This window comes from Mytilus californianus, unplaced genomic scaffold (assembly GCF_021869535.1).
Source record: "Mytilus californianus isolate M0D057914Y unplaced genomic scaffold, xbMytCali1.0.p SCAF_5, whole genome shotgun sequence".
Taxonomy (NCBI): domain Eukaryota; kingdom Metazoa; phylum Mollusca; class Bivalvia; order Mytilida; family Mytilidae; genus Mytilus; species Mytilus californianus.
In genome coordinates this window covers 114,545,204-114,562,600 of record NW_026262701.1, presented here as the reverse complement: position 1 = coordinate 114,562,600, position 17,397 = coordinate 114,545,204, and the positions used below count along the sequence as shown (strand labels likewise).

Genomic DNA, 17,397 nt, shown 5'->3' with positions numbered 1-17,397 from the left:
TATGAAGGTGTATAGTGTGATTGTAAGGTGTAGATGTCATTCTTGACATTGGTTCACCTGACCTTGAGTCCAATTTTATGGTTCATTGGTGAACATCAAGCATTTGTGATTAAGTCGATTTCACAGATATTACAAGTTAGAGGTCAACTTTATTTGGTATACAGAATGATTGTAAGGTATACACCTATGTCCTGCAGGCTTCATCTGACTTTTACTCCATTTTCATAGGATATCAGCCAAGTTCTCGTCCTTCAAATAAAAGAAAAAGAGCTAAAACTAAAAAAAACGTGGATGTCTAACGATTGTCTTTTACTGAGGAAAGAAGTAAAAGGTCTCTTATTAAAAAATTGCAAAAAGACAACAATAATGTATACCTTCGTCAAACTTATTCCAGTTGTGTAAAAAATTATAATATGCAAAAAAAAGGTGAAAAGCAGAGTTTTATAGGACTTTTATTAGTCAAATTAATAGTCTAGACTGTAAAGATTCAAAGTCCTTTTTGGAAATTAATAAACAGTCTTAAAAATAACAATCCTCAGGCAGGTATGATAATACATTATGTTGTTGTAAAACAGATGGTTCCATAAGTGAGGCTAATTTGGGGGTCAAACAAGGGGATAGCCTTAGCCCTACCCTATTTAATATGTTTGTTGATGACATAGATTCCTATTTTAACCTCATTTTAACTGATCCAGTTTATTTGAATCAAATAAATTTTAATTATCTTCTTTATGCAGATGATTTGATCTTAATCTCAGAGACACCTACTGGCTTGTAGTACTGTGTGGATGCCTTACAGTCCTTCTGTAGTGATTGGGGTCTTAGCTTGAACATCAAGAAAACTAAGATTATGATTTTATCTAATAGCAAAAATAACTCTCTTATAGACAGAAGTTGTTTTTATTTTGGTCTGCAACCATTAGAATCTGTTACAGAATACAAGTACCTAGGTATTGTCTTCATCAATAAAGGTAAACTAAATATAGCAGCTGAAAATCTTGCTGATAAAGCATGTAAGGCATATTTTGCCTTAAAAACAAAATTACCATATTCTAACTGCAGTGGAAAAATGGGTGAGACTTTTCAACTCATTAATTTCACCTATAATGACTTATGGATCTGAAATTTGGAATTCAGATTCTAATATAAACCTAGACACTGCAGATAAACTTCCATTTGAAAAGGTTCGGAATATGATTATGAAAAATATTCGTGGTGTCCATGGTAAGGCTTCCAACCTAGCTTTACATACAGAACTGGAGCTTTATCCATTATATTTTATATCCTATGAATTAATGTTTAAATATTATGCTAGATTAACTTACCTTGAAGTTGGTAACGACAAAAAAAAATTTTGATCTATTAAGATCTGCATTCATAGAAGATAAAAATTTGTGTTCGCAGAAGAGCTCTTGCTGGCTGCAATCATTATATAAACTAAAAAAAGATACTTAATTTGGATTCACTTCAATTATCATATACTGCATTTGAGGATTCATTTAAAAAACTTTTATAAATGCAAGATATTAAATCAACTTGAGCATATTAAATCTAATAACACAGGTAAACTCAGATTTTATAGTAAAATTTGCTCATCATTTCACTTTAAAAAAGCTTTACCAAAATATGAGAGATCACTTCTCACCAAAATTAGAATAGTGCACATTCACTTGCCATTGAAACTGGGAGATACAGTAAACCAAAAACTTTTAGCAACGGAAAGATTCTGCAAATTTTGCGGAGATAAAGAAGAAGCACAGGCACTTGTCTCTGAAATTTTTTTACTTTATAAGTGTTAGTTATATTAAGGTATATAGGGGGGGAAATTGCAGAGACAAGTGCCTGTGGGTAAAAGATGAAGTGCACTTCCTTTCATATTGTCCCCTATATAAAAACCTTCGAGAAAAGTTTAACATTTTCCAAAATTTGATTAAAAATGATGATATTAAATCAGTCATTTATTTACTTAATCCAAATAATTTGGCTAATGCCAAACAAACATGTAATTATTTTAAATATATGAGACAAGCTTTTGAAGTCCACAATATCGCTTGGTGTCAGTTAGTCTTCCATAAGTTACAAAATAAATAGACTTATAGTTATATATATATAGCATATCATTCATTGTCCTTAATTTTCTCTTGTTATGCATTACGTTTTATTTACATAATTGTCATGTATGTTGTACACTTGGATACGCAATGTCATATTTATCGTATGTGCTTTATCCAATAAAATATTTGAATTTGAATTTATTATTAAGGTTATCATATAAAACCAGTAAGAGATCAACTATATTTGGTCTACAGAATGACTGTAAGGTGTATATATCAGTCGTCCAGGGTTCAGCTGACCCCATGTTCTTGTGAATTCAGTCAACGTTAAATTTCGTAATTCGGTCCATTCTCAGATACAGCGAGTAAAAGAGTAAATTTATATTGTGTAAACAACGAATAAAAGGTGTGCATGTGCGCCTGAAAGGGTTTATTTTACATTGACTCTATTTCATTAGATATAAGTCAACCGTTTAGTTTTCCTGATTATGTCCGTTTTCAGATACAAAGTTTGAGGTCAAATATATATATGGTGAGTATAATGATTGTGAATGAAAATAGCACTAATATTTTGTGTTTCCGAATCGCTTTTCTGGATTTATTAAATTCTGGATTTCCCTTGATTAGCCTGAAACCTAAAAAAAAAAACGAAAAAAAATGCCAAAGATGAAAGGATACTTGAAGAACGATATGACTAAAAGGGGCATAAAAAGCCATATCCATCTAAGGTTAACTTGCCTAGTGTATATATAACACTTTTTAAAAATAAATAGGCATGGCCAGTTTCCCTGAATTTATTTGAAACGTGTCATTTTCTGAAAGTTAATCTCTATTAAAATTTACTCTTAAAAACTTCCTGTACATAATTTTAGGTTGTAACAATAATATGGCCTCTGAACATGTGTAACAATAATATGGCGTATATCTGAACATGTGTAACAATACTAAGGCGTATATCTGAACATGTGTAACAATACTAGGGCGTATATCTGCAGAGGCGGATTTAGGGGGGATGGGGGGATGTAAGAAAAATCTGGTTGATTATGTAGGGAATCACTGAAGCATGACTGGAGCGGGCCCCCTCTTTGGCAGTCAGTGGTCCCGGCCCCTTTATGAAAATTTCTGGATCCGCCACTGATCTGACCATGTGTAACAATACTAGGGCGTATATCTGAACATGTGTAACAATACTAGGGCGTATATCTGATCATGTGTAACAATACTAGGGCGTATATCTGAACATGTGAAACCATTATAGGGCATATGTCTGAACATGAGTAACAATACTAGGGCGTATATCTGAACATATGTAACAATACTAGGGCGTATATCTGAAATATGTGTAACAATAATAGGGCGTATATCTAAACATGTGTAACAATAATAAGGCGTATATCTGAACATGTGTAACAATAATAGGGCGTATATCTGAACATGTGTAACAATAATAGGGCGTATATCTAAACATGTGTAACAATACTATGGCATATATCTGAACATGTGTAACAATAATAGGGCGTATATCTGAACATATGTAACAATAATATGGCGTATATCTGAACATGTGTAACAATAATATGGCGTATATCTGAACATGTGTAACAATACTATGGGGCATATCTGAACATGTGTAACAATAATATGGCGTATATATGAACATGATACCAAAAAAATCTAACAAAATTAATGGTTCAAACTGCAGTTTTGAATAATATTGACAAACTAAGTATGAATCGAGTATATCTAATGAACAAAAAGAACGTAACATTATATTGGTAGTAAAGATATGTATTGTCTTTCAGATACACATTAATTAACTTGGATAATGATGTCTTTTAATACAAAATGTTTAGAATATGACATTATAGAATTTGGCTAATTATAAGAACATACCAAGAGGCAATTAAAAAACTTCAGGAGAGACAACACCATGGCCAATAGAAACTAGCAAGACGGACAACTTCAATAGACGAGGGAAAAGTATGTATAGTGAAAGTCATGAACAGTCGGTATCTGGGCTATCCAGAGGAAAAATATCGTAAAGGTGTCACACATAAAGTTAATATATCTAGTAAATTTTTTATCACAAAAGGCATATTAAAACAATACTAAAACAAATATCTTTTTTTTTGCAGATTCATGTGTTCCGTATACAACAGGAAATACAAGTATATTTGTATATATATATACCAATTTATATAAGCGGTAGTAATTGTATGAGTACAAAGTTATTAATGAAACGATCGTTTCCGTTGAATCATTTCCGAATTCGTACTATGCTCTCAAATATCATCCCATTTTAATTTTCATTATCATGGGAGGATATTTTGTATTGATACTCTGTTTCACTGCTGTCCACTGTTGTGAGTTTTAGATTTCAATGTTTTATTTGTTCATTAGGGGGTTTATACTTTAAATAGTTTACGTGTAGAGAAAAAGGCTTTTAAAATCACGTCTACTTGCATATTGCTTTCAATGTTAGTAATAGCGTTTAATAATGAAAAATGAATAAAACTACTTTAATTACTCGAAAATTATTATAATAAATGTCAATTCATTGTTGATATTAAACACATTTTACTTTATTCATTTAATTTTATATATTTAAATAATTTACTTTATTCATTTAATTTTGAGGATATTCAGTTAACTTTTTGAAATGCATTTTTTAATAATTGCCTTAGTACAAACTATTGCATTGGGTCTTTTTTTTGCAGATAGAACAGTAAGATTCCAAAGAGGGACAAATGCTGTAGTAAAATGGGAACTATCTCAGTCAGTATCAACAACGAATGCTGCCATAATGAGAAATTTGACTTTAATTATTTTTAGGATCGATTTTGGTTCTGTATTATCAAACACAGGCGACACTAGATACAAAATAGACAAGTACATGTCACAAACCATAACAGCCATCAAGTTCACTATCCGGAATGTAACTAGTGATGATGCGGGTGTCTATACATTACAGGATACCAACACAGTCTTTGACGGAGTTATATTGGTCATTACTGGTATGTTGCGTTCTAAAAAAAAGTTGGGATTCGGATGGTACCTAGGTCTTTTAACACCCCCCCCCACCTCAGCAGTGATATGGACTGATGTTTGTATGCTTCCCAATGAAATATTACACAAACTGTGCGATTCTGTAATACATGTATAAGGAAATTTCATGGTGTCAGTAATTGTTTTAACTAAAGACTTTCAAAAGGTTTCGATATACTTGATGAATGTGATCAGTAAAGAGATGTGTTGAATGAATGTTAATGAGGTAAAAGACAATAAACAAAAGTGAGTGATGATATATCAGGGCAGCATCGGGATTTTTGTCTTTGATTTCCTTATGTTTTGGGGTTATTGATGTATATCCAGTATCCCATAGTTATGGGGGGAAACGTGTAGATATAAGACAATTACCGGAAAGTATTCAATGATATACTATAGTACAATTTCCTGTTTGTGAAAATAATTTATAAGTACTTTAATAACCTAGGTCAGTTCTATGTTAAAGGTTAAAGAATCTGACCTACTATTATATATATTTATTTTGATGCATATTATTTAAGAAAGAAAGACCGATTTTCTATTTTAAAAGAAGAAAAATTTCTGGAATCTCGCATATTATATCTTCCTTTTTAGATATCTGTTGAATTTATCGTTGACCTTTTTTTCATTTATCGAAAACCGTCTGTCTAGGGACCAAACGTCTAGTTTCGTTGACTTGTGTCGTTGGATTGCTGTGTGGTTGACGCTTACTTCAATTATATTGTATTCGGCGTTTAGCCACTAGACATAAAGATTTTTCTAACCCGGTTTCGTGTGTGAACTAAAATTGTAATTTCTTAGATTTTTGAAAACATTGCTTGTTAAAATCGAAAACTGATAAACCTGTCCTAAGTCAGGAATCTGATGTTCAGAAGTTGTCGTTTGTTGATGTGGTTCATAAGTGTTTCTCGTTTCTCGTTTTTTATTGTCGAGAAAGCTCGACATAGGGATAGTGATCCGGCGGCGGCAGCGGCGGCGGCGTTAGCTAACTTCTTAAAAGTTTTATATTTTAGAAGCTAGAAGACCTGGATGCTTATGCTTTGTATATAGATAGATGCCTTATGTTACGAAGTTTCCGTCTGTCATATGTCCATTGTCCTTGACCTCATTTTTATGGTTCAGTGACTACTTGAAAAAAAAGTCAACATTTTTTGTAATGTTAATTTCTTTCTTATTATGAGTAATAGGATAACTATATTTAGTATGTGCGTACCTTGCAAGGTCCTCATGCCCGTCAGACAATTTTCATTTGACCTCGACCTCATTTCATGGATCAGTGAACAAGGTTAAGTTTTCGTGGTCAAGTCCATATATCAGATACTATAAGCAGTAGGTCTACTATATTTGGTATATGGAATGATTGTAAGGTGTACATGTCCAACTGGTAGGTGTCATCTGACCTTGACCTCATTTTCATGGTTCAGTGGTCAAAGTAAAGTTTTTGAGTTTTGGTCTTTTTTTCTAATACTATATGCAATAGGTCAATTATTGATGGTGTATGGACATATTTTATGATGTACATGTCAGTCTCACAGGTTTTATTTGACCTTGACCTCATTTTTACGGTTCATTTCTCAGTGTTAAGTTTTTGTGTTTTGGTCTGTTTTTCTTGAACTATAAGCAATAGATCAACTATATTTGATGTATGGAAGGATTGTAAGGTGTATATGTCTGTATGGCAGGTATCATCTGACCTTGACCATATTTTCATGGTTCATTGGTCAATGTTAAGTTTTCATGGTTAAGTTTGTTGCTTAGATACTATAAGCAATAGGTCAACAATATTCAATGCCTAAATTGATTGTAAGGTATACATGTCTGTCTGGCATGGTTCATCTGACCTTGACCTCATTTTCATGGTTCATTGGTCAATGTTAAGTTTTCTAGTTTAAGACTGTTTCTTAGAAACAATAAGCAATAGGTCAACTATGTTTGGTTTATTGAATGATTGTAAGGTGTACATGTATTTCTCGTTTGGTTTATCTGACCTTGACCTCATTTTCTTGGATCATGTTAAGTTTATGTGTTACTTGTAGTAAAGCTTTGTATTTAGGACTATCAACATAAAATCAATGGTTAGTAAAGAAGGCGAGACATTTCAGCGTGTGCACTCTTGTATAGATTAGACCGTTGGTTTTCCTGTTTGAATGGTTTTACACTAGTCATTTTTGGGGCCCTTTATAGCTTGCTGTTCGGTGTGAGCCAAGGCTCCATGTTGAAGACCGTACTTTGACCTATAATGGTTTACTTTTATAAATTTTGATTTGGATGGAGAGTTGTCTCATTGGCACTCATACCACATCTTCTTATATCTATAAAAGCAGTATAGTATCGCATAAGTAAACCTATATATGATACAATTTCATATATTTTTTTTGGAAGTCCTCCAATATTTTTTTTTTAAAAGAACATATATTTTTTGCACTTGCTAAAGCCTTCACTATCACTGAATGTATAGAACATTTTTTTAATTTATACATATTTCATCAAATAGAAAAAGATAAGTTCGTTATATCAGCTCTATTAATATTGAGATTTTATTAAGTTTCTCCAAATGTTATCCCAGTGAGTGAAACAACATGAGAGGGTGGTAATTATTTCCTTGTAGTCTGTATAAGTGTAAAATGTGTATACAAATTTATACAAATTGAAAAAAAATATGCGAACCGTTGAAATACGGTAAATAGACATACACAATTATGGTCGTTCCTGATGAAGTTAATTCAGAAATGTAATTCGGACGCCCCAAATTTGTAAAATAATATTTTCATAATCTAGCACTGGTTCGATAGGTAGACAACTAGTTTTATCAACAGCTCAGGAGTAAGCGATTCACCGTTGGTATATTTAGTAATTATCAACTCCTTCAGTCAAAGTTCACCTTAGGTGGATTTGTTTATCTTTATTTTTTTGGTTCTTTTTGGTCATATAGCTCCCCAAGTATTCAAGGATTTATACATTGTTGGCTTTCAAAATTTTGGGGTTTAAGCGTTCATTGTGAATAGTGCTTCAGACGCATCAAGTTTATAAAGAGTTTTTGTTTTCCATTTTATAGAGTGGGGCGTTTGTCTTCCTGCGGACAGCATAACAGTAGGCTAGCACAAAGCAGTCAAAACTATACATACACCCTTTGGTTTTCTTTTCCTTTCTTTTCTTTTACTTATTCTTTTTTTGTGTACATATAAAAACTTATACTAATCATTTTTCTTAAATTCACATACACATATATAGGCCTATTTGGGTTTCACGAAAATATTTTAGCAACTAAATTCACATACACAATTTGGCATATCAAATTTCTCCGCTCTTTTCTTGGCTGCTGGTGTACCATGACAACGTTGCTGCCACTCACTGTCATTTGCTTGTCCTGTTCCGGCTTTAGGTGGATCCTATTTTTATTTTTTATATTATTTTTTTGATTTTGTGTGTGTGTGTGTTTCATCAATTTATTTTTTTATTTATTTTATTTATCAAATTATTGTTCATTTCACATTTTATTCATGTTATGTTTTTTCTTTTTGTCACTCAAAATTATATCAATTACCATAAGGTAAAAATAAATTATTTAAATGCCCAAAAAGGCGCAAGCCAGGGCCGACCGTGGAAGACTCTCATGGGTAGTCAAGGTCGTTAACCCCCCCCCCCCCCCTCGTCGTCGTCATTTTATAAAAAGATATACACATAAAGTTGCAAATGTATCATGAAAGAGAAACTATATTATTAATAAATTTACACAATCTTTTTAGTTTGAATTGTTTTGTTAGATTCACGTAATCTTTAAACTTTACAATATTAAAGTTAGTTGTTGCCTCTTAGCTGTACATTTTGCATGTTAGGAGGTAGAATTATCCATTACAATATCATTAGTTATATTTATGTTGTAGACTATCCAGTCACAGAGAATGGGCCACCACAGTCAGCATTGTCAGACGATATTATGACTGTAATTGTATTTATGTTATAGACTATACATTTACAGAGGTTGAGCCACCACAGTCAGCCATGTCAGACGATACTATGACTGTATAGTTATATTTATGTTGTAGACTATCCAGTTACAGAGAATGAGTCAGCCATGTCAGACGATACTATGACAGTAGTTATATGGAGTGTCATCGGAGGAGTTCTAGTGGTTATAGTCTTGATATTCATTGTCGTTTTAGGAAGAAACTATTTTAAGAAAAGTGAGTATAGAATATAATCAGGATTAAAACATTGCAGATGGATAAACCGCCTGAGATTATATTATATAATTGTAATGCTGTAAAAGGAATCTTCCTCACTTACGCTGGTTTTAGTCTTCAACTTCGTATTTATTTGGCCTTGTAACTGTTTTGATTCGAGCGCCACTGGTGAGTCGTATGTAGACGAAACGCGCGTCTAGCGTACCAATATTAGATGCCCGGTATCTTTGAAAAAATTTATTGCATTGATATTATACATTTGCAACAAATAAGGAGGGTATTTTTCTTAAGAAGAATAGTTGAGGTTTTTTCTGAAGAGAAAAATAAAAAATTCGCTAAGAGCATTAAGAGGCATCAAATCTATACAGTCTCCATTTTTAAATATTTTTTGAATGCGGAAGCTCCATATACTAAATTTTCTTATTCACTGTATTAGAATATGATAATATTGTAAACAAAAAAGCTACTAACAAAAAGTATAAACATCAAGCGGCAAACAAGAACAGATTCAAGACTGTATTCCAAAAATTATTGACATCATACCGAGATGTGGTATGATTGCCAACAAGACAACTATTAATCAGTGACCAAAAGACGTGAATGTATACAACTATAGATCACCAAAACGGCCTTCAAGGATGAGCAAACCCACACCGTATAGCAAGCTATAAAACTCCTCGGCATAACACACCCATATTCAAAAGAGAAAAAACCTGCTTGATTTAAGGTGAAACAAAAACGAGAAACAAATACGGCGGACATCAACCAACGGCAACAACTGAATTACAGGCTCGTGATTTTGGACAGGAAAATAAAGAATGTGTCGGGGTTATACATATTTTTTTAGATCTTAATCCTTCCCTAACATGGCGACAGTTGTGTAACTGCAAAACATAAGAACAAACTGTAAAAATCAGTTGTTAAGTGCAAGGCTCATCAGCATGAAGCACAAAAATGAATTATAAAAGACAACACAAACTACTGATCATAGAGTAATCGCAGTTTCTAAAAGATATCGGGAAGTTCAAAGTCAATTTCAATTTACTAATAAACCTTTCTTCCTAAACAAAATATCAACCAGTACACATCCAACGGCTTTATTATAAAGTCGTCATAAACAGTCTGCGAAAAGCATAATAATTTTGCGCATTATCAAAATATCAATATCGGCAGGATGTAGGACCATAAGTGTTCCTATCTAGTTATGCTTTTATGTCTGTTAAAAACAAAATCAAAATTAGTTCCGTTAATTGACAATTTACAAAGATATTATTACAATATTACGGGCTGTATAAAAAAAACACCGTAACAATTAGGTATCCCATTTGCCAGACTTCAAACCAAATCTTTGTATCTGTGAAAGAATTTAGTAAAGGTTTTAAGTATTTTTTAGTAATGAAATCCCCGACTTACCAATATACCAGTTATACATAAATTACGTGTATTGAAATCTAAAAAAAGTACCGTAGTAAAAGAAAGTGTGACGGACAGTCGGACAAACGGAGCATAGTCCTATACTCCCGCCTCCCAAACCCATTTGCGAGAGAAATAAATAATATGATGCAATAAAAGGGGAAATATTGTACATACTGCGTTGAATAAAAGCTGTACACCCACTCAAAGGGTGGTATGACTTGCAATCGATGATGTTTATCAATGAATTCCATTTCGTTGAAGGTATGAGTGGCGACAGTGGTACGGTGTATGTAAACATGAAAGACGACTCAGTAGCAGGCATCACATCAGCGCGAGAAAAGAGTTACGTTTCTGGTAGGTTTTTAACATGTAACACATTTGCACTCTTTTTTTAAATCTGCAGTGAATATATACATGCAATTAGATAGTATTTGTTTTACAACCTGTAAGATTCTTATGTTACACTCGTACCTCTTTAAGTACTTATTACTTAAGAACCAAGCATTTCATTTTTCTAGGGGAAGGGGCAAGGGTTAGGATTAAATTTCGACATGGATTTTTCTTGTTTTAGCTCATCTGGTCCAAAGGGCCAAGTGAACTTTTGTCAACACGTGGCGTTCATCGTCGTCCTTTAACTTTTGCAAACATCTTCTCTTTGAAACAAAATTTGTCCACAATCATCATTGGGTTTTATAGTTGAAAATCTTGAAAACTGTTAAAAGATAGATAGAAACTTTAAATAGCAAAAAATATAAGCAAGACAAGATCTAGAAATATGTCCACATAGCTGAAATCGTAAGTCGACTTCTTATTGGAGATATTGCTCTTTAATGATAATTTTTACCATTTTTGCGTTTTTGTCTATTGTCTTGAAAACTATGATAGATAGATAGGCACTTTAAATAGAAAAAAAGGCCAGCAAGACAAGACCTACATATAAGTTAACACGATGGAAATTGTCAGTCGACTCCTTATTAGAGTCATTGCTCTTAAGACGATTTTTATCATTTTTTTGCGTTTTTGTCTATTATCTTGAAAATTGTGTAAGAAAAATAGACACTTTAAACAGCAAAAAATTACCAGCAAGACAAAATCTGCAAATAGGTCATCATAGATGTAATTGTCAGCTGTCTTTTAATAGGAGTTTTTGTCCTTAAATGAGGATGTTTTACCCTTTTTGTGATTTGGGCAAACATATACTAGTAGTAGAATGAGAGAAACTGTAAACAGAAAAAAATGATCAGCGATATCAGAACAACATAAAAGAGGTGTAAGTTGTGAATTATAATCTAGTCTTCAATGTTGGAGAGTGTTCATTGTTGAAGATGCGCATAGGCCTAGGTGAGCGAAACAGGCTCTTTATAGCCTCTATTGTTTTACACAAGCATGGCATATTAAACTAAAAACCCCTTAATAAGATTCATTAAAATAGGTTAAAGGGAATTTAAACTGCCAATACAAGGAGATGAAAAAAAATATACACATTCAACATTTAATATGACAACAAAGTCAATAAATGAAAATCAAGTATTAATGGTTGATATTGTCATAAGTTGAACAAGTGAAGCCGATAGCAGATTGTTATTCATACCCTTGACATCTGGTCTTTTTTTTTTGTCCCTCGCGCAACGTGTTGCGGGGGACATAGAAACACCAGGCGTCCGTCTGTCCGGTCTTGTTTTCACTCTCATGTATAATTCTTGCCAGATTTTTATGAAACTTATATCATATGTTTATATCTCCAATGTCTTGGACGAGTTTAAAAATAAGTGCTGATCAAGTATTTGTAAAAGAGTTATGCCCCTTGGAAACATTAATTATATGGAAAATTGCACTGTTAGCGATCTCATTTGTACAATTCGTGCCAGATTTTTATGAAACATTTATCATAGATTTATATCAGTAATGTTTCGGACAAGTTCGAAAATCAGTGCCGATCTATTATTAAAAAAAAAGAGTTATGCCCCTTGGAAACATCAATTATATGGAAAATTGCATTGTTAGCGCTCTGATGTGTACAATTCTTGTCAGAGGTTTATATCAGCAATATCTTTGACACTTTTGGAAATAAGTGCTGATCAAATATTTGTAACGAGTTGCGCCCCATGGAAATATTAATTATATCGGAAATTGCATTGTATTTGCTCTGAAGCCTTCATTTCTCTTAGATATTTATAAAAAAGTTTTTAAAGAAAAAAAAGTGTATTTTTAAGTTATTGCCCTTGTACTTTGGATAGATAAAATATGTGCAACGTCGGGGACATTGGAACTCTTTTATTTTCATAGTTGTCTCATGTCTACATCTCCTGGTTTTTATATCAATTATTTTTAAGAAGCTGTATTTAAAAAACATAACAAAAACATCAAAGAAACAAATAGATGTATAAAGAATTAAATAAGCTATACTATAGGTATCAGTACGACCTTCAACAATAAGCAAAACCCATACCGAATAGTCAGCTATAAAAGGCCCCGATAATACTAACGACCTAAATTTTGTAAGAAACATGCACTAGTTTGTTAAGATAACTATCTGGATAAACCGCTTTAATTTATAATAAGACTCACAAATCTATTTAGCATCAAGTTCAGGAATGTAAACAACCAGATCTGATCGATTGATTGATGGATTGATCGGTGATTGCTTTTCGACGCATTAGCGCTAAATACATCTATATCGCGACGATACAACCCAGCGGCTCTTTTCACAAAAAATCTTAAGAGTAAAAATACTCGTAAGTCATACACATTTCAGTATAACTTACGATCAATTTTAATCGTAAGATTTTTTGTGAAAAGAGTCGCAGATATGAGTAACATAAATTGTACGAATATCAGTACATGTCTCTAAGAGTAAGTTGGGAAATACAGATTTTTATTTCAGCAGCACGGATGGAAAAACCTACAGTTGATAATGTTTACAGTGAAGTAAGAAAGAAAACTGAACAAACTAGTGTAACTAATCCAGGAACGGAACATCAACTAACTAGAGTAACTGATCCAGAAACGGAACATCAACTAACTAGAGTAACTGATCCAGAAACGGAACATCAACTAACTAGAGTAACTGATCCAGAAACGGAACATCAACTAACTAGAGTAACTGATCCAGAAACAGAAAATCAACAAAACAATGAACAAGTAGGTTGCAGTGTATTGTTTCAAACGGAGTTTTGGAGCGTGTGATCTCAGAAAATACACCGACAAACACACCAGATACAGTTAATAATTTCAGAAGGTACTACAAAGTCTTGCACAATGAGACATATAATCAGACACAGGCGACAACGTACTATATGGATATAGGTTTTGACATAACTTTAAGAGTGATTAGTATATTTGCTAGATTTGTTAAAAGTTAGCAAAACACGTTAGGATAAAACCTGGGACATAATATATTAACTAGTTAGTATAATAGTCCCTGATAAAACCTAGTGTTTGTATGCTGTTCAATCTCTAAAAAACAAATTACTCCTAAATATATATGAAATATTTACCACGGGACTTGAGGAGTAAATAATAATCTCAAACTGAAATTATAATTCATTTTACCTTTGACCAAAGAAACAAATTATGCTATTTAAAAAAAAATAAATGCTTATTAGCACTGAAATTGAACATGTCGAATTTATTTCCAAGATATTAACCGGTTTAAGACGGTCGGTATGTTTTTGATTCCAGATGAACACAGATCAGTTAGTTTACATCGAAGTAACTTTTGACGATGACAAAAAGATGGAAGAAGAAACAGTTCAGAAGAACATCACCAGAACAACATACGAAGAGGTTGACTTTTACGCCACTGCTGTTCTAGCAAACAATAACGATTCGTCTTGAAGCTGTTTGTAATTTGTTGTTGTATTTAATAAATGTATTCACTAAAATAAAGTAGACTTATATTATTTTGGATACGGACATATATCAGTTTTGATGTAAGCAATGGGGTATTCATTAAAATGAATAAAGTACCATTAATTTTTTTTTTGTGGCTAATCAAAATTTCATAAGCATCTGTGTCCACATTTAGATAAAGTGAGAGACATTTAATGTTATAAACATACTCATCAGACGAAAGTCACAAGGTCCACATTACACAGCTCACTAATTTTGATTTTTTAGAGTTTATCTTTTATGTTATTAACCAACAATCATGTATAGATATAAGAAGATGTGGTATGAGTGCCAATGAGACAACTCTCCATCCAAGTCACAATTTGTAAAAGTAAACCATTATAGGTCAAAGTACCGCCTTCAACACGGATCCTTGGCTCACACCGAACAGCAAGCTATAAAGGGCCCTAAAAATGACTAGTGTAAAACCATTCAAACAGGAATAATAATAATCTTTTATTCGTAAGCAATACAACTTATAGAATATAAATATTACAAATATTCAATTACATCAGTGAAATATATATATGTATAATACATTTAAACAATCAGTCAAATAATCATATAAGTAAGTATACCCATATAACAGTACAGCAGAGTATGATAAAATATAACACATATTAAGCATTTATAAATGAATTTAATTACGTGCCTTCTCGGCCAGGAATAAATATTTCCCTAAATTGTTAAGTTCCTTTACATTATGAACAGATAGCAGTTGTACGAGTTTAAAATTCGAAGGTTTTCTCCAATAATATGGTTTGATAAATTTCTTTCGAAGTTCATTATACTTTTCACATACCAACGGTCTAATCTATATAAAAAACGAGAAACGAGAAACACTTATGAACCACATCAACAAACGACAACCACTGAACATCAGGTTCCTGACTTAGGACAGGTGCAAATAAATGCAGCGGGTTTACTACATATGTTATGAGAATATAACAATCTTTCATCCTAAAAAAGCCACAATGACCGTCATTAGACTTTTATTGGCTTGCATCATTTTTAGATAAAGTACAGTTCTTGATTGATATTTGATTAAAAGGGGAAATGTAGAATATACCAATAAGACAGCAATCTAACGACTCAAAGTAAAACAAAAGACATGTAGAAATCATCAAACGGTATTCAACAATACAAGCCGTCGAGCTCTAAATCCCTTCGAAACTAAAAAGTTGTTAATGAGTCAAACAGAGACTATCAAACCTCTGCCATCAACACCAATTCTCCAAAGGACACAAATATTACAATGAGACAAAAAACCATCTCTGACGGAAAACAAGATCTAAGTACTGAACTAGTCCAGCCCTAGAAAATAAGTCACTGAGGCCAGGGCTGGACTAATTACTGAACTAGTCAAGCCCTAGAAAATAAGTCGCCGAGTAAGTACTGAACCTGCTGATATTAAATCATGATTTCATTAGTCCGGGATTGTTCTGGGGTCTGACAGCCATTTTAAGATTGTTCTGGAGTCTGACAGCCATTTTAAGATTGTTCTGGTTTCTGACATCCGTTTTAAGATTGTTCTAAGGTCGGACAGACTTTTTAAAATTGTTCTGAGGTCTGATAGACTTTTTAAGATTGTTCGGAGGTCTGACAGACTTTTAAAGATTGTTCTGAGGTCTGACAGCCTTTTTAAGATTGTTCCGAGGTCTGACAGCCTTTTAAGATTATTCTGAGGTCTGACAGCCTTTTTTTAAGATTTTCAGAGCAATCTCGGACTACCTGTTCTACAGTCTAATAATGTTAGATGTTTTTTTATAGAAGATTTCATTCAGCAACATCTTATATATATATATGTATATATATATATATATAAACAGTATATAAGAAGACATTTTTTTTGCAATGCGGAAAAAAAACTATTGCTACAGATAAGCATTATTTATTTGGTCCATGCCATATTGTCGGTCGTAAAACGGCCAATAGTGATATTTTTTACTTCACAATTACATTTTTTGATTGCTGAAATAATCTGCCTTTTGATCCTTTATTATCTTGATTGAATACAGAGTGCAAGATTGTTGTACGCTACAAACGGATGCATTGAGAAACTAAATATTAATCCTGAAACAATAAAGTTTTTAATTGCCTTGGTGTATATAGCCATTAATTCCGTTCATATTACGGCGACCATTTGATTTTCGGAAAAGGGGGTATTTTTTTGCGGATTTACTATTTATTTTCATCTGTTGCTTATTATTTGGAACATTTATTTTCAATTTTTTACACAATTATTTCCTGCAGTTTGTGTTGCAGAATATTCGTGTCCATCATGACATGGACAAAATCATTTATTTTCCACCTTACCATACCAGGATATTCATTTTCTTTTTCTTCTTCCCCCGTCAGAGAAGCAAATGGTCGTCCCCTTACAAATAGTAAACTTGTAGAAATACGAAAGAGGTTTTTGTAATTCAACAGTTAATTCGCTTCCGTTATTTAAAAAAAATATATAACATCAGATAAAACGATTACAACCGTGAAGAAATCATTTCTTGTTTGTCACATTGAGATCACAAATGTACCAAGTTACACAATATACACGAAATATACCTATCTCTGTACTGTTATAATCCGGACATTATTATTAATTAGTACTCCTATTCAGTAGCAATAGCTTCCTGTTAATCCCATTGTTATAGACTTATTGTCCGGCAAATCCCTATCCCTGATAATTCTTCACCCCTCCGAAGATCCGGATTTACATTGTCCTGTTTGTTTATCTGGTCTGGGTAGACTTCCCAATTGCAATTAAGGTGTCTAGTTTTACCTTTATCCTCAGTCAGGACACGTTCTTA

At 32.8% G+C, this 17,397-nt stretch overlaps 1 protein-coding gene across 2 annotated transcripts; it reads left to right on the top strand.

The window, feature by feature from the left end:
* Positions 1–4,335: 4,335 nt before the first annotated feature.
* Positions 4,336–14,608, top strand: LOC127700711 (uncharacterized). 2 transcript variants are annotated; one of them, XM_052204308.1, is made up of 6 exons: positions 4,336–4,417; positions 4,772–5,068; positions 9,146–9,283; positions 10,961–11,053; positions 13,587–13,840; positions 14,381–14,608. In XM_052204308.1, the coding sequence occupies exons 1-6, from the start codon at positions 4,369–4,371 to the stop codon at positions 14,534–14,536; spliced, it is 987 nt and encodes a 328-aa protein (XP_052060268.1). In that variant the 5' UTR covers positions 4,336–4,368; the 3' UTR covers positions 14,537–14,608. The 2 variants fall into 2 exon arrangements, with proteins under 2 accessions (XP_052060268.1, XP_052060267.1); XM_052204307.1 differs by having other exon boundaries at positions 13,584–13,840.
* Positions 14,609–17,397: the final 2,789 nt, after the last annotated feature.

Bases quoted from the DNA above. Each gene is read 5' to 3' on its own strand.
- LOC127700711 (XM_052204307.1), top strand. From the start codon at position 4,369: ATGGGAGGATATTTTGTATTGATACTCTGTTTCACTGCTGTCCACTGT. The intron at 9,284-10,960 runs GTGAGTATAGAA...ATTTCGTTGAAG, and splicing joins AAGAAACTATTTTAAGAAAA to GTATGAGTGGCGACAGTGGT. The intron at 11,054-13,583 runs GTAGGTTTTTAA...TTTTTATTTCAG, and splicing joins AGAAAAGAGTTACGTTTCTG to CAGCACGGATGGAAAAACCT.